This window comes from Octodon degus, unplaced genomic scaffold (genome assembly GCF_000260255.1).
Source record: "Octodon degus isolate 3935 unplaced genomic scaffold, OctDeg1.0 scaffold00085, whole genome shotgun sequence".
Taxonomy (NCBI): domain Eukaryota; kingdom Metazoa; phylum Chordata; class Mammalia; order Rodentia; family Octodontidae; genus Octodon; species Octodon degus.
In genome coordinates this window covers 4,337,901-4,362,446 of record NW_004524661.1, presented here as the reverse complement: position 1 = coordinate 4,362,446, position 24,546 = coordinate 4,337,901, and the positions used below count along the sequence as shown (strand labels likewise).

The 24,546-nt window shown below is 43.4% G+C and overlaps 2 protein-coding genes across 2 annotated transcripts in view; one reads left to right on the top strand and one right to left on the bottom strand.

The window, feature by feature from the left end:
* Fam196b (family with sequence similarity 196 member B) overlaps positions 1–13,515 on the bottom strand; it is a 20,030-nt gene extending 6,515 nt beyond the window's left edge. Inside the window, exons 1-2 of the mRNA XM_004637039.2 lie at positions 12,176–13,515; positions 10,670–10,744 (exon numbers count right to left, since the gene is read on the bottom strand). Coding sequence (XP_004637096.1) covers positions 10,670–10,744; positions 12,176–13,515 — 1,415 coding nt within the window. The remainder of the gene's footprint in view (positions 1–10,669; positions 10,745–12,175) is intronic.
* Dock2 (dedicator of cytokinesis 2) overlaps positions 1–24,546 on the top strand; it is a 478,084-nt gene that overhangs the window by 245,908 nt on the left and 207,630 nt on the right. The gene's annotated exons all lie outside the window — the stretch shown is intronic.

Sequence of the window (24,546 nt, the reverse complement as noted above, 5' to 3'; positions counted from 1 at the left end):
AAAACCCCAAAACCAAATATATAAATGCATAATCGAAACAAAATGTGAGGTTCTAGATGCAGAAACTTGGCTGGGAAAGCAGAAATAGGGTGAGCCGAAAGGAGCTATATGTTTATGTACAAACAACAAAAATAACCCTTATTTTCATATACCTTCAAATTTGCAAAACTGTAGGTTTGTGTCTCATCCTTAGGGTAGTGCAGGAAGGTGGAAAAGTTGGGAAGATATAATACCCAGATAACAGGCAAGCAAATTGGCAAAAAGAAGTACCAGTGCAAATTAGGATCAGCTCTAACCTTAGTGTCAAAATCTGTTCAGACGGCCCTAACAAAATACTGTTGAGTGGGTGGCCTGACCAACACCTTATTTCTTTCAATCTGGAGGCTGGAAGGCCAAGGCCAAAGTGCTAGTAGATCCCTGTCTGGTGAGGTCCCTTTCTTGGTTCATAGATGTTGAGGGGGACAAGCAAACTCTCTGAATCTTTATAAGGCCCCAATGCATCCATAAGGGCTCTACCCTTAGGACCTAACCACTTCCTAGAGGCACTGTTTCCTAAGTGCCATAATATTCAACATTAGGATTTAATGTAGGAATTTTTGAAGCATAAACATTTATCCTATAGCAAGCACATGGATTTCTGAATCCTAGTCCTTGGCTCTTTCAGTCTAACAGGAGTCAAAAGGATCTGGCTCTCAGAATCATATTCTAGGGAGAAGAAACAGTGAGAACCTGAGCATATGAGAGTAGGATAGATAGCAATTTAAATAGGCAATGGTTATAACTATGACAAGAAGGGTGACTGTTCTTCATGGGTTGAAATTCATAATCTGGAAACTGTACTGTAACCTTGCATTTTTTCATATAATTCTTATAGTCCTATGAGATTAGATCATATTATCTTCATTTCCCAAATGAAGAAATGAGGCAAAGAGAGGTTAGATATTCTGCCAAGGGTTCATACCAGTAAAATTATAGAGGCACGATCAGAACTCTGTCTGGCTCCAAAGCTTAGCCACTAAGACATACTGCACTGAAGCACTGCTTCCATAGTGGTAGGACATCCAGATTGCAAAAAGTGCATAGGGGGTGTAAGTGGTTAGGGGGTGCAGGTAGTCTGGTGGCCCTTAAGTGACCCCACGGTCCTTTACTGACCACATCCACATTGGGATGGGCTACCTAGGAGACCTTGAGTGGCCCAGTTGACCAGTCACTCTGCAGTCTCCTTTCTAGATTTCAGAGCCAACTTCACAGTGAGCCCTGAAAAGATATTTACCCCTCAGGAGTCAGTTCATTCACAATCATATCTGGTCCTAGAAAGCCTGGGTCTCACATGGACCTTTCAGATATCTCAGGGAGCCATTGGCACTCCCTACTTAGCAGATGGGGCTTGCTCCTTTACAAAGACAAATGCTGACAGCCACTGCCATTGACTTGACACCAGAAGGAAGCTGGCTGGGCAATGAATGATCACCTTCCAGACTTCTGTCCACCACTTTACTATCTCTCATAGGAGCATTCCTGTGTGCCTGTGTGCCTCAGACCCCAGGGGTACCACAGATTTATTGGCTTCCTGCAACTTTCTTTTTAAAGGATCCAGTGTAAGAATTGATTCATGCAGCAAGGGTTGTCTGGTTTCTGTCCACTTGGGCAAATCACAGCAGTTTGGAAAACATCTTTGGGGAAGAATTACAGTCTGGGACGGTAGGGAGTCCAGTTCCCCGACGCCTGCTCCACCACAGCAAGGGAGGGAAGTAGCTCCACATGCTTCCTCCAGGGGACTGGCTTGCTCACTATTCATAGGGTGTAATTTTCTGAGGACTCACAAGTCCTTTTCCAGGCGCATAGGTAAGCAGGGTCATCCTTAGACATCTTTGCTACTGATTGCTGTCTTTAAAAGAAATCTATGTCTCTGTAATAAGAAACACATTAAGATCTCAAAAATGCTGTATCATCTAAGAGAAGGGTAACTTGTGTGTTCACTGATAAGACAAGGTCAAAACAAAAAAGGGGAGAAGGCAATAAGATCAAGTCCTGGAAGTAGGACTTAGGTTGCCTTGGATTTGGCTAACTCAACTTCTGTGAGTCTCGGTTTTCTTATCTGTGGGAATAATAATCCTATCCGTACAGTTAGGAGTATACAATGAGGTGGTACAGATGAAGTGTTAATAAAATATATTGTGCCTGACTCTGTAAATAGTAATGTACAGTGCGCGAACTAGACAAAGAAGACTGGGTGGAGGCATGGTTATCTGTGGCCTGTGTGGCAGCTGCACACATTTGTGATTTCTCAGAAATACTCAACCAGCTTGATTTTATATTTACGACATGTGTTACACTCTTTAGCTGTCAATGCATTAAAGTTGGTTTCATTTCTATTGCAGAAAAATTGCTGATGTAAATTCTACTCTTTTTCTCTTGCACTTCAAGGAGAAGAAAGGGCCAAGGCTGCCGAGAGGGGAAGCAGGGATAAGGGACAAGTAAATGTCTTGGCTGTCAACCTGTTAGGATTCTGAGAAATCCCCACCTGTATCTCCAACTTGATGACTGTTTCCCAAAGGATAATTTAAGCTGTGTCTCTGAGTGGTTGTTTTGGGGACACTGGATGGCCTTGTCATGGCGTTCGTGCTCTAGTATTTGAAATAGTGTAGCCCAGTCCACATTGGAATTTGAGGAGAGCTGCAAATGCACCTGTGATTACTAGAGAGCACAGATCTGCTGGGTGTGCTGTAATTATTTTTACTGCAGACTTCATTGCTGGCCAGAGAGAAGGTGGTGGCTGGAGGACTACGGTTCTCACAGTTCACCTGGCCCCATGCTGGGAAAGCATCCTAAGCAGACAAAAAGAAAAACACTAAATAATTTAAGTGGAAAGTTCTTTGCTAAACCCATAGGACTGAATGCGAATTGCAATTGCTAGAGAAATGCCTTTTTCTCTAGTTAGGTAATTGCTCTAAGTGGCAGGTAGAGCCAAAGCCCGGTGGCCAAACAGCTTGTCCACGGAAAGAAACTCAAGATAATGGTCTGAGTGCCTCCAGTGACGTCACATCAGGCAGCTCACTAGCTCCAAGCCTCTCGCTCCTCCACAAAGTGCAGCTCTAGCTTTCATCCTGCAGGGCCCACAGCTACAAGGCTACGGCCTGTGTTCCAGGGAGCTTTCTCATCACATGCTGTCAAAACTGTGAGGGGAAGCACCAGGTAGGAGAATAGTGCTTGCTAGGTACCAAGAGTGGCTTTCATAACAAAGCTTGTGTTACGCATTTATTAAGTTCTGCTCTGTCTTGAGAAGGATTTTAATGGTGAAGGTGTCAGTAATGATAATAACAAAAGGACTTGTGATCCATGGAGGCTGAAGAAGTGAGAGGTGGCTTTGGAGAGTCATATGCCTTAGTTCAGAAGCTGAGTGACTACAGCTTTCTCCAGAGTCAGCCCCTGGCACACCCAGCCCTATTGGGTCTCTGCTGTGGATCCTCTAGGACTCAGTGGAGGACAATGCCTAGGATTTGGGGACCTACCTACTGGGGACCCAACTGAGGCTTTTATTGCTTTTAATCTTAATCTTTGAGAAATGGCATCCTGGATTGATTGCCAAATAGTTCCTGTTCTCAAATGAGCCTGAGGAGCTCAGTGATATGGAAGGAACAAAAGGCTTCCGGCAAAGCCCATAAATAATGCTTACTGCAAGCCTGGGTCCTCGAGTGGCCTGAGAGAGCATCTCTGGGAGCAGAAGTTATCAGAAGATGTGCTCACTCCAGGAGCAAGTACCCCTTCTCTCCCTCCTCCCACCCCTCTGCTTCCATTATTGCCCTCCTCATACATATGTAAATAGTTCTACAGATAGTAAATAGTTCTACACCCCCATCAAAGCCAAGCAAGCATTTCTTCTTTCCGGGGATGCATTAACATTACTAGTTTCTGCATTACTTTCTATTTGTCAGAAAACCTAGGAAATCAGTTGTCATCATCTTTCAAGACCTCCTTTTTTTCCTACTTTAATGTCTGTTCAGCCTTTCCCAACATGACTGCTCCAATTACAGATTCCACCCGGCACCTTCCAATGCAGTAGCCTTGGGGGGAAGCTCAACAACTAGGGCTAACAGCCAGCCAGGAAGTCCTGATGCAGATCGGGCATGGTCACACCATGTGAACACTGTGCAAGGCCTGCTGTTCAACTCAGCAGTGACAGACCATTCCACTGAGCCCCAACAGCCATCAGATGGTCGGGCCTCTGAAGGCAGCATGCTGTGGAATTGCATTTGCAGGAAGTCAGAGCTGAGTTCCAAACTTACTTTTGCAATTCCTGGTTCAATAATAACTGAGTTAAATTCTTGGTCTTTTCCAGCCTTGCTTCCCTAATTTAAATGTTGTACAACTGCCTGACCCTTCCTTAGCCTTAGTTCCCTCATCTGTAGTATAGGCATAATTTCATCTATCCCATATATTTGTGAGGACTAAGTGTGGAAACAGTGGGTTCTTGAAATCACCAGTGGATATAACAGTCGCACAGTAGGTGATAGCTTTTTGCTTTTTATTTATTTTTTTCTTCTGTAAATTTCATCCCACCAGACACTTGCCCTTAATTGTTGTAGTTGAAAAATCATCAAAGTTAAATAAACGGACCTCTGGCGAGACATGCAGTCTGTGCGTGCATCACAGGGCTTTAATTTGAGTGTTCTGTTGCTGCTGAAACAAATTACCACAAATGTAGTGGATTAAAACAACACCAATTTTACTCTTACAGCTCTGGAGATCGGAAGCCCTCCAGAGCCGCAAATCAGGATGTCAGCAAAGCTGCATTCCTGCTGGAGACTCGGTGAGGAAATGCATGCTGGCCTTTTCCAGCTTTCTGGGGACCATCCGGGGTCCTTATCTTTTCATCACAGCTTGCCTCTCTTGCTCTGCCCCCTGAGTCCCTAGCCACTCCCTTTCCCTTTGTGAGGATCTTGACCCCACCCACACTACCCAGGATGCTTTGACTATCTCACATGTTTAATCACATCTACATACAAAATCCCTTTTTCTAGATAAGTTTGCACATCCGTAGGGCCTAGGAGTTGGCGGATGAACATCTCTGGCGTTAACTCTGCCTGACACCCTGGGTTTTGACATTTAACCAAGAAAACCTGCAGATCTAATGCTTTCAAGATCAGTGGACAGCTCAGATACAAACAGAAGGGGATATTTCAGCCTGGAGGGCATTTTGTGGCTTTTCGCAGGCAAGCTTTGCCCTTCCCACTACAGCTCAGGATGAGTCGTAGGCAGTAATGTGAGATGGCCATGAAGAATAAGATCTCAGTGTTCTGTGAGAGTGCAGCAAGCTGTCTGAGTCATCAGAGGAAGATTTGATTAGGTTCCATCTCATTGAGAATATGTATTGTTCTGAGTATTTTAAAATTGACAATTCATGTACTACATCAAGTCATTATTTGAGTTGGTTCAAAAAGATTCATGGAGAGCCTACTACATAGAAGTTTTCTTTTCCTATTAAGAATATTTGATTGATTAGGATCTCCCATGTTTCCACCCAAGGGTAGGGGTAACAGTGCCCTTGCTTGGGACTAAAAACTGTCTCAAACCGGCCACTGCTTTTAATTCCCATTTAAGTCAATGTATTTCTTTCTTTCTTTGACAAGAATCTGTTGTCCACCAGCTACATATTAGAATCTACTCTCTGACTTTGATATTCTAGCCATCTTTTGGAAGAAAGTAACTCATAAACTACATTACAATCCATTAAGATTGATTGATAGTATAGCAGGGGGAAATGCATGCCATGGGTGGGGGTCATTCATAAGAAAGGATATAAGGTTGTCCAAGAATTTGGCTTTTTTGGCAAGACTGGGAAATGTCCAGACAAAGGGGCATGGATTGGGCATTCCAAGACAGAAGACTCATGAAAATGTGCTGAGTCTTAAAGGACCTTCCAGCTGAGGAGGTCCCTGGGACAGAGGAAGAATTGCAGATGCAGCAGGTATAATGGCTGGAGCAATCCAAAGGGCTTTGGAAGAAGAAACCACACGAACCAGGACAAAATTGTTTACCATGGGAGTGATATGGCCAGACTCTAGTTTTCAGGTATAATTTTTGCAATCTACATGGAAAATTATGTGTGATAGGACAGAGTGACCTGTGGCCAAAAGATCATCCAGCATTCAGATGACAAATGATGAGGGCATTTCTTGAGCCATAGCAGAGGAGCTAGAGTGAGGGAGTGAGATACGGTAAGTAGAATCCACTGCCAACTTGATGTGTGCTGTGAGTGGGGACTGCAGCGTCTTTATGGAGCTACTGCGTGGTCACTAGTGTTGAACAGAATAGAAAACATGGGAACAGAACTAGTTTTGTAGGTGAAAGTGAAACATATATTTTGAGATCTGGAAAATTTTGGGTGCCTTGGAATATTACTATAGTTTGGATGAGTATCCCCAAACGTTCAAGTATTACTACAGTATTGATCCCCAGGGTGGTGATAGTGTTGGTGGGAGGTGCTTTGGGTATTTAGGAGGCAAAGCCTTATGGGAGGTGCTTAGATCATCAGGGTGTGCCCTTGAAGAGGATTACACAGCCCTCATCCCTCCATCTTAAACTGTCTCATGACTCATGATGTAAGTAAATTGCTCCACAAGTGCTTCTTCCATGATGTACTGCTTTCACCAGAGGCCTGCATCAATGAGCTGCTGCAGCTTAGACTGAAACTTTCAGAACCGTGCTTAAATGAACCCTCTCTCTTTATATGCCAGTTTACCTGGTATATTATTATAGCAACATGAAACTGACTAATACAAACATTAAGTCTAAGTCTATTAGCGTAAAAGTGTGTGTGACCTTCTTTTCTTTAAATCAATATATTTTTCCATTATCTTAGGGAAGAATGGGGAAAATGATGCCACAAGAAGGTCAATGAAACAAGCAAAGACTAAGGATGAGAAAAGGAATACCTTTTCTGAGTAGACCCACACAAACAACTGTCCAATTTCTCTCTTTGCCCCAGCACCTTTCACATTTCATATGGACAACCCTCTCCTTCTCCTAGTGAAAATTATGCACTTGCAGCTTACTTTTCATTCCTATTTTTAAAGCCACATCTTGGATAGTAGCTCATTTTTTTCTGGAATATATCTTCTATTATTTTCCCTTAAGACATTTGAAACATTTTATAGCTTAAATCTAGTAGATGTTTCCTGGGAACTGCGTCCAGAAGAGAAATGAGTGAACCATATAGTCAGAATCCTGCGAAGGGGCTCTGCTGACTATTTGTGGAAAGATTGTGAAGATGAAATGAAATGCAGGGAGATACAGCTGAAGGCACAGGTACCAGGGGAGAGAGGGAGGGGGTGTGCTTGCTGAGACCTTATGCCCTTGAGAAAAAGTAAAGGAGTCAGTCCCTCAAGGCACTGTTGCCCAGGCTTCATCTGGTGGTTTACACCTTCATGATTTCTATAAGGTCTCCATCTGCCCAATTATTTATTTAACCTCCTTTTCTCTAAATCAATTCACATTTTTAAGCCTAAAAAAACATATGCCAAATAGGAATATCACTTTGAGATGAGAACCTGCTTCCCTTACCATAAATATTTAAGAGGATTAGTTTTTAAAGTTAAAAGTTTCCATAAAGAAATTACAAATCATTACATTGTGGCTAGATATTTTTGCTTGCCCAGGGCTAGGAACCTGAGAACTGCTTTCTCTTTGCAAAGAAATGTGATATGCAAGCATTAGAAAGGATTTAAAGACATTCTAGCGCTGAACACAAATAGTCCCCTCCAGGTAATTGGAAGGATTGAAATAAATCTGAAAAGAGAACAACTTTCCCACCATGTAATTCAATGCTGTTTAATCTCGGGTGCCAAGACTCAGCCATTTGGATAAATTGTCCTAGGATTAAAGCTAAAGAGAGGTGAGGAAAGCCAGGGGAGACTGTACAGCTGGGAGCCAGCTTAAGGGCTAGAGCCTGTCCCTACTCTTGTCTCTTGGAGCTCAGTTTTTAAAAATGCAAACAAATGGAAAGTCAAAGGAGTCTTTCTCGCGGGCGTATGAGATCCCAGAAGTTCTGGAGAGCCCTGCAGGGGATCTTTGGCATCGCTCTTGGTGCTTTCCTCCTTGGTGATGTAGGGAGTGGAGGGAATGAGTTGCATAGAACCAGCTGACCTCACGAGTCTTGGTAGGAGCAAACAGCAGAGCCATAGCCTTTGGCCGACAGGGCCTGTGGGAAATCCACTTGGGAAATCATATGTGTTGCTAACTTAACAGTAAGAACTCTTGAGGAGAAGGCCCAGTGGGCAATCCATCATGGGCCCACGTGCTTTATGTACAGTGACGTGCACTGGGCCCCTCCTTCAGGGAGTGACATTGTGACTTAACAAGGCCTCGGGTTGAGCATTTCACATCACTTACTCATTAGCTTCTCAGATCTGACTTTCCAGGACATAACACAAGTTTGAAGTCACTTGAAATATATATATGTATATATTTAAAATGACAACTTTCATTTTCCCACCATTGCTATGATGGGGATGTTGTTCTGATCTCTTTGCTTTCATCAGATTAATTGCCCATTCCTTTGCGGTGGCTATGATGGAAGGATAGGGATACTGTCTGAGCGAACAGCCTGCCTTTGAATGGCAATGAGGGATATATGCAAATGGTGTATGTTCTTTTGAAAAGGAAGAGTATGTGAAGGTTTGCTATCCAATCCAGGAGGGCAACTTAATTTAGAATGTTTGCTTGTGCTGTTTGCATTAAGCGCACACACACACACAAAAAGAGAGCAAACATTCTCAATCTTGTTGGAAGGTCACAGTTTAACTAAATATTGTCACTTTCAATTCATCTTGGAATAACAAAATGTCCCAACTTCATGGGGACCATCTAATTAAAAGCTCTCATTTTTCAGATGAAAAATTTCAGAGGCCAGAAATGACTTGTTCAGCACCAAGTCATGAAACACATGGGAACCTGGGACATAGCTCGCTGCCCCTTTGCTTACATAAGCCAAATAAAAAAGCATTTCATGGTAACAGCAAAGACATCATCTGGCTACTGAAGAAAGATTATCTAAAATTTAAATGGGGGTTAGTTCGAATCAATTATTCCTGCTTATAATAAGTACTTTTTTTGTCTTCCCTATCTCTGTAGATGTTTAATAATTTTTGTCCTCCTAGTGATTAGAGAATTTACTCGACATAGACCCATAAAAAGAGAAGAGGAAGAAAATGATAGCAGTGGGTGGGACTGCCTACTGATATCTTCCAGGGCTTCAAAATTTCCCTCAGCCACTTTTTGGTGCAGGGACTTCTCATTGGTATGAAAGGCATTTGTATACATGTTTGGGGGAAGATTGAGCAGTCAAGTCTTCTGTCATTTGGTGAAAACACATGATCCAGTGGTTCCTCCACATAAGGACATGACAGTTTTGATGAGAAGACACCCAGGACCCTGCTAAGTATAAGCACTCCCTGACTTGCAAGCACATGGTGTCTTACTAGGAGCAATCTCAGGATGCTGCCAGAGAGAATGAGAAATTTTTGAAAGAAGAGGTAAGCAACCCAATTGGGCTGCAATTTTCTCAGACCCTTAGCTGCCATTCTCATTGAAAAGAGAAAAGAAATGTGGAAAGCAAAACCATAAACTTTTGTCAGACAAAATTAGATGTCATCAACCGAAACAGCTACTTTTGACCATTTTTCCACGGTACCACCCAAAGTGGGCTTCCAGCAGAGGAGACATTCATCTTTCTGGTAATAACAGTAATGACCCTTTGTGTCTGTGCAGAGGTGTGCAGTGACAAAAGACTTTCACACATATTATCTCACTTGGCTTTTATGGCAGATCTGAATAGGGATCACTGTTACCACTCTACAGATGAGGAAACTGAGCAAGGTCAGCGAACTGACATTCGAGCTGGGAGTTCAAATATAGACCTTTGGACTCTAAGCTTGGTGCTTTTACTATTATATGCATTTCTTATCTATCAGTCATAAAAGTCTACTGCAGCACACTTGATGCATTCTGGAAGGAGAGGGTGTATGCAGAAATAAACACAGAACAAAACCTGTGCTAGGCACAGGTTTTTTTTTTTTTTTTTTTTTTTTGTGGAACCAGGGATTGAACTCAGACCCTTGTGCTTGCCAGGCAAGTGCTTATTCCACTGAGCCATCTCCCCGGCCCCTAGGCACAGGTTTTTGACATATAGTGCTTGGCATAGAAGAGTTGCTATGGAGGGGGAAGCAAGGTAGTGCAGTAACTGAGATCACATATTTTGGAATTAGGAAAATATGGATATAAGTCCTGAGTCTGGTCTATTCTGCTCTTAATCAATACTACACATGATCTGGACCAGCAGGTTAACTTCTCTGAGGATTGTAACACACACCTCACTATAGGATGCAGATGCTGAACACACGCATTGCCATATGTGGTGCCGGCATCCAGAGTGTTGTAACTGTAAGGTCAGTTACGTCCAGAGGATCTGCTCATGGACCAAACATAAGGAAACAAAGGAACCCATGTCTAGGAACTAGATGTTAACATTTCATAGTTAAACACTGTATGTTTTAAGTTTCAGATTTCATCTTTTCCTCTCTGTTCACTTCTTTAAGAGAGTTTACTAGAGTGTTCAGGGGACCCTGCCGCTGATATGCTCTGCTAAGCAAGCCTCATCTTGGCCAGGTACCTGTATATGATGCACGCTGTGTTCTGGCAGGTACTGCAGTTGTTGAGATCTTGGCCAGTTCGATAAAAGTTGCGCCTGCAAGATAGAACATTTGCTGAATAAATCTATGGGCAAAAGCCACGTGAGACAAATACACCCTACCTGCCATCCCTTAGTCCCTACAACATGGCATTTACGATGTCCCAAAGTTACATGACCATTACCAACCAAGAAACCTTACATTCCAACAGGGCTTTGTGTGCGTTTAGATATTTCAAATGTGAGGTATTCTCCTACTCACAGCAATTATGTAAGATGGATTTTGGAAGTGAGCAGAGAATGATTATCAAGATTCCTGACCTCTTGGTTCAGTGCATGTCTTTTTCTATCATGCCAGTGTCTTTTTACCCAAGGTGATATGGGTTCTGAGGCCTAACTGCAAATGCCAGGTCATTACTTCTCTTTCTGATGCTTTTGGAAGAGCTGTAGCCATGGGTTCTTCTGGATCTTTAGCGAGTGACTTCTGGAGGAACAGGCCATCTACCCCTACCCCAATCACTGCCTGCTCTTCCCTACACGGGGGCTGAGTCACTCAGGACAGTGTTTTGTGAGTTTTCCCTCTCAGCAGAATTGTGGTCTCATTTCAGTTCCCACAGTTGGTCAGCCACAGAATGGCACAGGTCATCAAAGTGCTCCACCAACGGGGTGCTCAGAAGGAAATTTAGTAACCAGGGCAAGGCCTTTGATAGACATACCAGCACTGCCAGAAGTACTGTGCAAATTATGGAACTCAACTATGGAGGTGGCATAGAGGACATCCCTTCCTGCTGTTATTTTCTCCCAACCTTTATCAACTGGACCCTCAACTCTGTAACTTATTTTTGATTCTTCAGCTTCATTATTCCCCATCCCCAGTCTGTTGATACCTGTAAACAAGCACCAAAAATGAAAAAAAAAAATCCACATAGAAATCTACCTGTGATAGTTAAATTGGATTGTCAATTTGGTTGGCTTGAGAGATGCGAGGAGAGTAATAGAATGTGCTTCTCTGTGTGTGTGGGGGGGTAGGTCTGGGTGGGTGGGTCATGAGAGTGTGACCCTAAGAACTGTGTCTGGTTCCTGGCTCCTTTCCTTCCTCGATGGCTCCTTTCCTGTAGGTGTGCTTCCTGGTCACCAGTGCTAAGGGACTTCTCTCTACCGTATACTTCTACAGTGTTCTCACCTCGGGGCCAGCCAGCTTTGAAAACCATGAGTCAAAAATAAACATTGCATTCATCCAGTTGTGTATATTAGGATTTGGGCACAGCAATGGAAGGCTGATTATTACACTATCCAAGCCCACCAAATCCTAGAATTAAATGAAATCGAATCAGAGAAAGGGGAAAATATAAGTTCTGATCGGGAGAAACAAGGAGCTTCTAACATTTTGGCAATACTGCATTCATGGAAACCAGTGCTTTTGTTCTCTGCCCTGGTGCTGGCAAATGACTTCTCAGTAGTTTTTAATATTAAGAAAATTCACCTTACCCTTCAGTGAGAGCTCGAGCTTTCTCCAGGTCTTGAATTACATTCAAAAGGACTTTAATTTTCTCTTGGTTTGAGTGCAGAGATTCTTCCACAGATTGCAGCCGGCCTTGGAGGTCACAGAGTTCTCCCCGTGCCAAGTGAATCTGATTAAAGTCACTAATCTCCCTGTTGCTCTGAATTTTGGTCTCACTCTTTGGAAGAGAGGGTGAGAGGTGCTCGCTTCCAGGACAGTTCTGGAGTTCTGGGGTATCCAACTGAATGGGGTTCCTTGCCATCTCCTGACCCAAAGGGGCAGATGTTGATGCACTACTACTTTTGAGTGACACCGGATTCTGGTGACTGTCATTTGATGTAGAATAGTCTGAGGCTCTTATTGAATGAGCTGTTGGGATGTGGGACCCTGGCGCAGGGGAACTGCGAGTCCGTGGAGGTGAGGGAATGCATGTTTCCTTTAACTGAGATGACAGTGGGCCAAGACCTTTGTCATTAGAGTTGTCTTTGGGCAAAAGCGATTTGGGTTTGAGTTTCCCCATGCCTGGCATGTTGTTGGCACCACTGGTGGCATTTAAGCAGGAGGAGAATCTTTCTAAATCTGACCTCAGTATCTTTTTATCACCTGGACACACGTCAGCCAGAGGGGGCACTGAGTTCCTTATTTCAGCCAACCTGTCTGGGCTGAGCGTGGACTCCTTAGCTTCCCAGGAAGGACTGTGATAGATATCTTCTGGGACCTGGATGGCAGCTGTGGCTTTCTCTGAGCCCCTCCAAGTCGCAGCTTCCAAGCATATGCTAACAGGCCCATTGCTTTGCAACTTGGGCAACCTAGGGAGGAATGGGTGGGATACTTTGAGCCGTTGAGGGCCATCCTCAAGATGCTGGGCCAGCCGTAAGTAGGCAAGGTCAGGAGATACTATGTCCTGTTCAGAGAAGTTGCCGTTGACCTGGATGGCACTTTGGGCGACAGTTGGCATTTCCACTAGAGACTTGCTGGATGTGAGTTTCTTCCTTCTGAAAACTGGGAAATGCTTCCTGAGACTGGGGGAGGTTTGGATTGCGATGTTCCGAAAGCCCCCTGCCTTCTGGGCCCGGGGAAAGGACAGAGAGTAGGTGGGGGGGTGATGGTGCCTGGATGCTGGCGTCTTCCCCATCTCAGTCGGGTCTTCAGGAGTTTGGAAGTCAACCTCGGCTAGGCTAGTTTGATGCTTCACGGTCCCATCTTCCTTGAATCGCACTTGCTGGGATTTGCTCCTGCGGTGGTGGGGTTGTTTCACAAGCTCCACCGACTCGAGGCTGTTCCGCTTTAAGAGCACAGGTCTCACTTTCATACTTTGCTGGGCCATTGAGCCTCAGTGGAAAGGAAGAGAACCATATACTTCTCTTGGGCGCATCTCCCTTAGGTCTTTGGAGCAGTATCTATTGATGGCATCTCAGACCAGGAGAACTGCCATCTAGGATGGAGTGGTCCACTCCTTTTAGTATAGGAAGCCCTGACAGCCATCCCCAGCATATGGATTCCACTTGGGTACTCTCTGAAATAATTCCCCTGAAGTTAAAATATTCCACTGCAATCGTAATTGCTACTTAGGTAAACAGTGAGTTAGGATAACTATTAAACATCTGGTCTACCAAGAGAGATGGTAGGCTATTTAAAAAGATCAGGCTAGGGGAGGCAGGTCTGATCCCAGAAGAAATTTGCTATGTTGAAGAAAAAAACAATCAAAGTTCTGTTTGTAGGATAGTGCCACACTCCCAAAGTGTGTACCCTGAAAGAATCCTACTATCTAGAACATACCCCTTCTTTTCCCAAAGCAGCAATTTCCAGTGTAAAACTATGGGAAAGTCAAAGACATCTTCTTTCCAGAGCATTTAAATAGGTAGAGAAATAAATGACCTTGGAGTTTGCTTCGGTGATGATACACGCTGTTCCTAAGGGAACATCCTCATATATGTCAATCACAAATTCTTCCTTTGGGGCCATCATTTTCTTTCATGCTATTCCTCTGTTCTGCAATGAGGGAAACTTGTCTTCTTAAATAGCCTCACAAAACCCAGTAGGGTATGACCAGGACAGGACAGAGGCATCAGAGGAATTCAGAGGGCAGACAGAGTTTCTGGACAGGGCATCTTGGCTGAAGTTCACATGTGAGCAAGATTGGCCATGCCTGCTTCTTCTGGGATGTGGAGCCATTCACAGTGCTCACTTGGTCTGTGGCATGGCATCGGAGACCAGCGGTCAGCAAGCAGGCAAGGAGGAGCTGAAAAGGAAGAGGCCACAGTCACCAAATTCCAACCTCCGAGATGAGTATTTCTGAGTGCAGGGCCTTAGGAACAAGTCAGTTCTACTGCCCTTCTTTGTGTACTCTTGGGGGGCTCCCACTGTGGGTGATGGGTCCTGCAGCAAAACGCCCACCTGGGTCCTTTCCTCCATCCCCTCCCAGTCATTATCCAGCCGACTGCTAGTCATCTGTAAGGTCCCGTTTTAAATGTCACTTCCTCAAGTAGCCGTTCAGTCATTCTGTCCTCACCCACATCACCAGAGCGAGAGAATATTTTAGAATTCCAGCTCGAAAATATAGGACTCTGCTTTTGCTTTCTTACCACATCCTTCATGGCACAAGTTGCCCCTGTCCTTACATAATCATTTGAATATATGTAGTGTATATTGCCCCACCTCCATGTACACTCCATGTTCATGGGGCTGAAGCCAGCCCAGTCACAACTAAGATATTCCCAGTCCACCTTGTCTGCTCACTGTAGATTCTCAGTGAGCGTTTGTTGAATATTGGAGCATGGAGTAGAAGGCAGAGTGTCTGAGGAGGGCCTGAGTATGGGCAGGGAAGCCAGAGGCTCTGGGTGTCCTGCAGGGGCAAGAGGACCTAGGCTTCTCCCTGATATGTCTGTGACATTTACTTAAGGATGAGATTTTCCCCTAACATCTTCATTTTTATTGCTTTTTCAAGAGATAAATGTGCATGAAATCCTCTGAGGAACCTGTCTCTTGTAACAATAACAACCACCATTTATTGGACATGCTGAGGGCTTTATACACATTAATCATAAAGCCTCATGTTTACTGGGTGCTCCCTAATGTGACAGGTACTGTTCTAAGCACTTTCTAAGTCTCAACTCATTTATCACAAAATCCCTCTGAAGCAAAGGATTCTGTCATTGTCTCCATTTTGCAGTTGAAGAAGCTGAGGCCCAGAAAGGTTAGGTAATGTGCCCAAAGATGTGCAGCGAATGACAGAGCTAAGGCTGAGCCTAAACAGTCTGGGCCTGCACCCCAAAGGCTTCGCAGCATTGTGTTAGCTCACTTAGCCCATATAGCAGATCTGTGATATGTCCCCTTCTCCTGTGGGCTGATGAGGAACATGGGCACAGGAAGGATCACTTAACTCATGCAGGAGCTAGAATTTGAACCTAGGAGATTTTGTCTCTGCCTGATTGGATTCTAACTGGTACATGGACAAATAGCATCAGTGATTTGAGAATAAGGTTTAAGACACTCACCCATCTGAGAGATGCCTTGCCAGGGTAAAACATACCAAAGAGTTTGACCTAAGTCATGGGACCTGGGGTATGTGAGTTCGAACCTTCCTGGTTGTGTTTTGGATGCCACTGAGAGAGTATTGTCTGCAGCATGTAGCATTAATGTACAGATCAAAATCTCTGGGTTTCTTTGAGCAAGTGTCCTTTTGCCCCACAGTTCAGGGACTATTGATAGCATTTTCTATACTGTTGTTTATGGGCCTCTGAATCGGGTACAACCATGGAATTGCTAAGCAATGCCCAGGACAACTTTGTTTTTCACTGCCCCCAGCTTTCTTTAGAGTATTCTATTGGCTTCCTAGGCCAATAGAGAAACTGTGGCAGGTTGTGAGGGGGACCCAGATCCATCTAAAAGGCAAATAAACTGTCCACTTGTCATCAGCCCTTGCAACAAACTACCCTCTATTTTGTAGGTGTGCCTTAGATGTGGCTTCAGACCCTGTCCTAACTCATTGAAGAATTTATGTTTCTCATGAGTGTGGACTCAAACACAAGGGTCTGATGACATGTCTATAAGACAACGGCTGTGGTGTCTTAGCCTATAGCCCAGTGGCCAGTCAGCCAGCATGCATTTCCCATATGACTGCCGTGACTCTCCTACAACCAGAGGAGGGTATGGATGTTCTTGTTTCTGGGGAGAGGAAGCATAGCTTTCAGCAAGGGGCTTGGGGCTCTGTAACTCTAGATGTGGCTGAACCACCTACAGCTTATCCAAGAGCAGGTAGAGCCACTCCTAAGATTTGGAAGAAGTAGTTAGGGGGAGCTACCTCACTTGACTCTCCTGTCTGGAAAGCAGAGCTAACCTTTGAGAGAACTGTCACATAATTTGCTAGGGAGATGACCCTGCTAGTGCTGGAGGCCCCAGTCACTCTGCACAATAGTCCCCAAAACTCCACTTTTAAAATCTGTTCCGTGTTTCAGTGACTTTGATTAGGATTTTCAGGTGCAGAAGAAACTGATTGTCCACCCCTTCATTTCATAACGAAGTCCTTTCTTTCTGTGTCCTCCTCCTCAGGTAGTAATTAAGCCTGTTGGAATACTTGTAGGGGCAAGGCACACACCACTTGTCCTACAGGCAACTAGTAAGTGTTTTTATTAATAGTGGTGCATATGTATTAAAAACTAACTGTTGCCAAGTACTATGTTGGCACTTGACATTTAATCATCAAGATAACTTCCTGTCTGTTATCATCATTCTGCTGTGAGCTATTGAGATCCGAGTGTCATACTTTTCACCCTTGTTCTACGGAGCTTAAATATCTGTATATCTGCTTTTGGGGGATTTCTTTGCCTAATTATTCTTTCCTTCTCCTCTTTAACTGTTCATCAGTGCCTTGTTTTAAGAATGTTAACTCCCACAAGCTATGGTTCTATGAAGCCGGTTCTCATAAGCACCAGTGTCTAGTGAATATTGATGATATGCCAGACATTGTGATAGGAGCTTTTTATTTGCTCTCTTATTTAATCCTGTAATACTCTTACAGGCAGATGCTGTCAGTTACCCAGTTTATAAAAAAGGAAACTGAGGTGCAGAAGGGTAAGGTAATTTGTCCCAAGTTGCTCACCTGGCAAATGACAGCACTGACATTCAGAGAAGCTGCTGTTGACCTGGATAGCACTTTGGAAGTAGGCTGTTGGCATTTCCACTAGAGACTTGCTGGATGTGAGTTTCTCCCTTCTGAAAACTAGGAAAATGCTTCCTGAGACTGGGGGAGGTTTGTATTGTGATGTTCTGAAAGCCCCCTACCTTCCAGGCCCAGGGAAAGGGCAGAGAGTAGGTGGGGGATGATGGTGCCTCTATGCTAGTATCTTCCTCCATCTCAGCTGGGGAATCCACAGTCTGACGTGAACAAGGTTCTTTTTTTCAAAATTTGGTACAGGGTCTCACTGCAACTATGAGTTGCAGTTCCAACTCATAGTGATCCTCCTGTCTCAGCCTCCCAAACTGTGGGGTTACAGGAGTGCATCACCACACCCAGACTCGGTGGTCAGCTTAGCATGGGGCCAGCATGGCATGTGGCACCAGGGATAGAACCCAGGTCCTTGTGCTTGCCAGGCAGGCACTTAGACCACTGAGCTATCTCTGCAGCCCTGAAACAAGACTCTTAATGCTAGGCTTTTTTTGCCTTTACCCATCTGGAAAGGAGTAACCAGCCTGTGCAAGTTCACAGCAGTGTTCAAACTCCCTCCCCCACTGTCCTTCAGAAGGCAGCTGTTCCTCTGATTTTAGCCCTGCCTTTTTTCCAGGAAATTAGTAAACACATTAGATCTTTACTTTTGCTACTTACAAACTGTTGGTTTCATAAAGATACTCTATATTCATTTCAAAAATTCAAATAATGTGCATTTCTGCTGGTTTATGGAAAGAAGCAGTTAATACTTTAATTTGTTTCATCTCCATTTTTCAGTTGTTTGTACTTTTCTCTTCTTAATTTCTTACACATTTCTTTCTTTTTTTTTTTCTTCTTCCAATTGTACATGCTTATACCTGGTAATATGAATAACGAGTGGGAATACAACAGTATGTATTGCAACAGATACTGTGAAATTCATATTACTTTAAGTGAAATTTTATATCACTTGTAATTTTTCTGTTTTAATTCTAATTTGTACTCTCTTTAAAAAATAAAAAGTAGAAAATTTTAAAAATTTCAAATAATGTAAAGTTTTTGAAAACAAAGAAAAGGGGCTGGGGAGATAGCTCAGTTGAATAAGCACTTGTCTGGCAAGCTCAAGGGCCTGAGTTTGATTCTCAGTTCTGCCAAAAAAAAAAGAAAAGAAAGAAAAATATCACCTGAAATCTCACTATCCAGAAAGAGCTGGTCTGCACCAATAATGTGGTAGAGTTCATTCCAAGCATTTCATGGGCAGTGCTTGTGTGCACATTGCATGTATGGGTAGGTTTATACAGAGAAGTGTTTTTCTCACTGAATGACCCCAAGCAAGTTTCTCATAATGGCATATAGTGTTTTGTTAACCTTGAGGTAGGCGAGCAGGACTCTGTTGTCTAGTTACATCATGAACTGTTTAAATAATATCATTTTTGTAGTTGTTTTCATTTGGAATTATTAAAAAAAGATGCTGTAAATTTGTATTTCATGTGAACCTTGAAGCACTTCTCTAATTATTTCTTTGGATGAGATTGGGCATGTTCAGGGTGGTATAGCTAGAGACTCTAAATTATTTATTTGGAATAAATTGTTAGGGGAAGAATTAGTGAGTCAAAATAGCCATGTATTTTATACTTTGTTGATATTATCACTTTACTAGTTTGCCTTCCAGAAAGGTCTATGGATCTCCAACCTCTCTATTGCATTATGGGAAGGCTTTTTTACCAGCACCTCTGACACTGTATTAGATTGGTGTTTTAGGAAGTTTCTTCATCTTTGGGGCATTTTTCATGTTTGTTGGCTTCGCACTCCACTTGGTTTGGGCAGAGAATGAAAAGTTAAAAATGAAAATATGAATAATCAAGCTAAGGTGGAAATTTCTTTTGTCCTAGACAGGGCTTTGGGAGTTTAGGGAATAGACAATTTTTACTTTAAATAGATGTTGAAGTTCGCACTCTTCTGCCACCAGTGCCCACTGTGACCTTTGCATAGCCCTGTCCTGAGGAGTATACCTAGCTAGAAGAGATAAGCCTCCAGATGCCCTTATGTATCACAGACTCCCAGCTGTCTACTAATTGCTAGGGTGTTCCCTGAGCCCTGGTGGTTAGGACTTAATTAATATCTTGGCCAGTGTCCAGAATCACTCCCCAGAGTGGTCACAGTAGCCTGCCACATGCCTAGTGACGGGGAGGTAGAACTGATCTTTGCAACACTTTGTTCTGTCTTCCTTGATTATTGACTTTTATTGACCACAAACTGTTTGTGTTCAAACTATGCTTTTGAATTTAACTCTACTTCTGTAGATCACAAAAGTTAGACTTTTTCTGGAATGCACTCTGAGTTCTTTTTCCTTGTGTATCCTCAGGCAGTACACTGAAGGGTTAAAGGAATAGGCTTGAGCTGATGAGCAACCTGGACTAGAATCTTCCACTTTCTGATTAGTGACCCGGAACAAATGACTTGGCCTTTGTGAAACCACAGAGTGGTTTTGGGAGAACTGAATAAGATAATCAGAAATGGTCACCGCAGTCAGTATTAGCCCATCAGAGAGGACCCAAGTGGAGACATGGGATTCTTGTTGGTGGATCCTTGTCCTTCCTGTTTCCTCTGGGGCAATAAGCTGTAGATTTCTTTATGGGAAGCAGTGCACAATGATGGCATTCCCAGGAATTCGTCTTCCTGTTATTTCATCGCCACTTCCATATTTGCATAGCTTGGCATTGTCCTCTCCTGAATTGTGATTATCTGCAGGCTTCCCACGTCTTCCACTAGATTTTAAGCTTCTTGAGAGCAGGACGTGGTGACAGTCTGCCCTGTGCCTCCGAAAGTTTGATACAGAACACATCTTAAATGAATTCTCATAGAACAAATGAATATAATCCTGTTTTATCTGATCTGCCCTAGCTTTTATAGCATGAAAGAATCTGATTTACATTTTAAATTTGTTTATTTTTGAGAGACAGTGTCTCACTAGGTTGCCAAGGCTGACCGTCAACCTCTGAGCTCATGCAGACCTCTTGCTTGCATCTCGCAAGTAACTGGCCTAAGAGCTGCATGCCTTGTAGCCTGACTTCATGAAATAGTTTTATCGACAGCATGAAATACATATTTGCATAACTAATTGATTAAGAATTAATGAATTAATTCACTTCCAACTTTCTTTCGCCTTCAGTGATATATCACTGGTCTCTGGGACAAATAAACTATAGCTATCCATTAGTGTATTATGTTTCCTTGATTTATGACTCAGATTTAATTTGATTAAGCTTTATTGACAGCCTATTATGATGTGGGCACTGTAATAATCATGGTAAAGACAGACTCTATGGGAGAATAAGACCAGATCTCTATTGTAGCGGCAAGAAAAGATCTTGTAATGCCAAGCTCACGTGGAATAGGTACCTGGCAAATGGTACTAAATGTTGTAAGGATTCAAAATCTGGTTCCTTTCATACATCCACATCCTGCCTATGTGTCAGGGTGCTTTTCATGTTAGCTAGCATTTAGACTTTAATCCTTGAGGCCACGAGTTAGCAATATTTTTCTGTAAAGAGCCAGATAGATGGTAAATATGTTCAGCTTTACTGGCCTCCGTTCTCTGTTGGGTCCTTTGAACTCTGCATTGTTGCAGGGAGGAAAAAGACAGTATATAAGCAAGTGGCTGATTTTTTTTTTTTTTTTCGGATACCAGGGATTGAACTCAGGACATTACGCTTGCCAGGCAAGCCCTTTTTCTACTGAGCTATCTGCCCAGCCTGGTTGATTGTTTTTGAACATAAATTTATTTGTAAAACAGGCAGGTGAGTAGATTTGGCCTGGTGTCCATAGTTTGCCACGCCCAACATTAGGCACTAAAAACCATTAACGGTGTGTGAGCAGGGTGCTTTTAATTCAGTTGTTTTGCAGAGATGACTCTGTTTGGTGATCCATGGCCATGTCCTTCTCCTTCTGCACTTAGAGCCAGTAATAATAGCCCTTACTATTTATACTATACTTTACTACTTACAAAGCATTTTCAAATCCTATGTAATCCTTGCTAGGGAGGTTAGACAGTGTTGTCCCTGTTTCACAGAAGAGAAATCAGACTCTGAAAATTTAGATGACTTGCCCTAAGACCCAGGGTTAGAACTGGAGCCAAGGTTCTCTGCCCCCAGCCTCAGAGGTCTAATGGTGACTATGAATCTTCTGACCATTTAGTTGATGAGACATCTACCTATTTTATGTTGGTTTTGTTTTCCTAGCTAGAGGATTTGTCCTAAAGCAGAGGCATATGTTTAATTCTCTTTTCATCCTCTAAGCTGCTAGATACTACACTGAAGTTGTGGAAGCACTTTAAAATAACTATCAATCACATACCCCTGGGTCTTGCAATTCAATGTGTCCATTTCTTTTCATTTGTATTCAGTTAATTGCTTGGTCAAATGTGTTGGCAAGTGTTCCTGCACTCCCATCTAAAATCAAAGAGTTAATGCTGTTGTCCGAGTTTGCTTGTGTCTTTCCAATTTGAAAACTGTCCCAGCAACTTTCTCAGTAAGATAAAGGGGTCCATCTAAAACTACATCCCCAATCCTACCCCTGTGCCAGCTGTTCAAGAAGACAAAGGTAACTGACTCTCTGCAATTACTACTGATATACTTGGGGGTAGAATTAAGATCCAACCTTGTGTACTTGGAATTTGAAAAGACATTGAATATATACTGATCATGAAATCTTTCATTTTTCTTTCCATACCATTTTGACTGTTTGTACTTATATCTCCATCATCTTTATCTGGAACACCATGAGAATGGTTTCTGTCTTTGTTCCCTGTGTTCTATACATTGGCCAGAGTAATCACAATCAGGGGCTGGGTATGTAGCTTAGTGTCTGAACACTTGCTTCACATACACAGGGCCCTACAGTTGGTCACCAGCAGTGAAAAAATATGTGTAATGAAATTTAATCAGGACACATCAGGCCCCTGTTGAAACTCAGCAAAAGTATCTCATTGTATTTAAATTCAAATCCAAATTCTTTCCACAGTTCTCATCTTCTGGGCCCTGCCACTTCCTAATCCCATCTCATTGTATACCATTTTTTCCTTGCTTTACGAACTTGATTCGTTGAATTTGGACATGCCAGATTTATCCCCATTATTTGTTCTTTGGATTTACTGTTTCTTGTTTCTAGATCATTCTTCCAAACCTTTCTAGGGCAGCTTCTCTCCAACCCATAAAAGCTCAGCTCCATGGCTGGCATCGCCCCACAGTCATCCCTACCCCTCTCTGGCATTCTAGGTCCCTCTGAACAGCAGTGCTACATCTTGTTAGTTTGTTTATTGTCTGTGTTCACTCCATTCTCTGGGAAACCTCTTTAAGTGTGTGTTCAGCGAATGGGTGAGTGATTCTTTTAAGTAGAGGCTTCATGGAATCGTATAACCTTAGAAATAAGAAGAAAGACTTATGCGATCTGAAGAGAAACCATGGTATAGCCTTAGAAATAAAGAAGAGAACTTTAAGACTTTAGAACTTGGCAGCGACTCAGTGATTCTCAAATTCCCTTCAGCAGTTGGGTCATCATTCCAGATCTAGGCTTAAACAGCACTCCCCTATCTGTAACAAAATGAAATAGAGCTATTCTAGCAAAAGAGGGGGAAGCCAGTGGTTCCCAGGCACTGTGAACCTCACTATGCAATCCTAAGGCTTCAAGTATGCCTGGTCTAAAACCCATGGAGGGGCTAGCCAGATAGCTCAGTGGATTAAAGCACCTGCTTAGGCAGAAGCAGGGACTGGGGTTTGATACCCACATTCCCTGCAGGTCCTGCCCCCGGGGCATGCTGAGACAGCAATTGAGACTGAGTGTGGTGGCATGTACCTGTAATCCTAGTGCTTGGGAGGCTGAAAACAGGAGAATGACTATGAGTCCAATCTACATAGTGAGACCTTGTAAACCCTGTACTAAATGCATACTCAATCAATCCATCCATCTGTCCCATGGAGACAATCCTCTTCATTTTACAGAAGGGAAAATGAGGTCCTAAGCAGCCACTTCCCACTTGTCAGTGCTTTAAGAAAATGATCAGGGTTGTTGGTTTGTGGCCCAGGCCCCAGAACAGCTCCTGGCAGAGGGCAGGAATTCAGGGCACAATTTTGAACCATTCAGGTGGCATGCTGAGTTGAAGGCAGAGGTGGAACTGAAAGGCAAGCCTACGGTTCTGCTCTCCAACATCGCAGTGGAAATGGGAGACCATGCTTCAGGTGGTCCAGGGTTAGGCTCCTCCCAGACATTGTCTAGCGGGCAGGCTCCCTGCTCCTAGAGGCTCTCCCAAGGGGACATGGGTCATACAGATTATGTGTTTCTGCCAGTGCAGCCCGCCCACTAATTGCAGTTGTCAAAGAAAGCAGGCCAGTGATTTGCATTGCTACCTTCTCCCTGTTCACATTCATTTGTATTATTTTCCTTATATTTTTAAAATAAATAACTATAATGTTTCAGCCATGCAAAACAGCACAGAGGACACTACAGTGAATACAACACAGGATGAACCTACAGCTCAGCTTCCCGCATCACATTATGAATCCAGTTAAATCCTGTCTTTCTCCTTTCCCCTCTGATTCCCGTCTTCTGCTCCTCCTTTGTCTCCTCCTCTTCCCTCTTCTTTCTGATCCTTCTCTTTCCCCCTGCACGGCTCTTTGTTCCTCTTTCCATTACCTCCCTCTTCTCCCTCACTTCTCCCTCTCTTGCCTTCTTTTTTCCCCACACCAGTGCCTCTTCTTTCTCCTCTCCTTATCCCTTTCATCCCCCTCCCCCACTCCCTCCTCTCACTTTCTCCTCCTATGCATCATTAATGTGTGTTTGGGTCAGTGATTCATTCCTTTGGCGGTTGTTTGTCAGGAGTGGGGACTCAGCATCTCTTGCAGCTGCCCATCTTGCAGTCCTTGGGGCACCTGCCCTGCATGTCTGCCCACAGCCTGAGGGGTGACACTGACTGCTCATGTTCTGCTTCCTAAAGGTCACCTCCAGCTTGCTCTTTCCAGGGGAAAAGCCTTACTACCATCAGATGGACCTCCCTGCCTCTTGGTCTAGCACCTTGTCTTAGACAAAAGAGCATTGCATAATATCTTTAGATTTCTTTGCATTTTGAATTATTTCCCAAGGTTTTCCTGATTATTTTTTCAATGTGTTTCTATTTCACTGTATCTTTAATGACGTTTTCTTACCATTTTGGAGGTT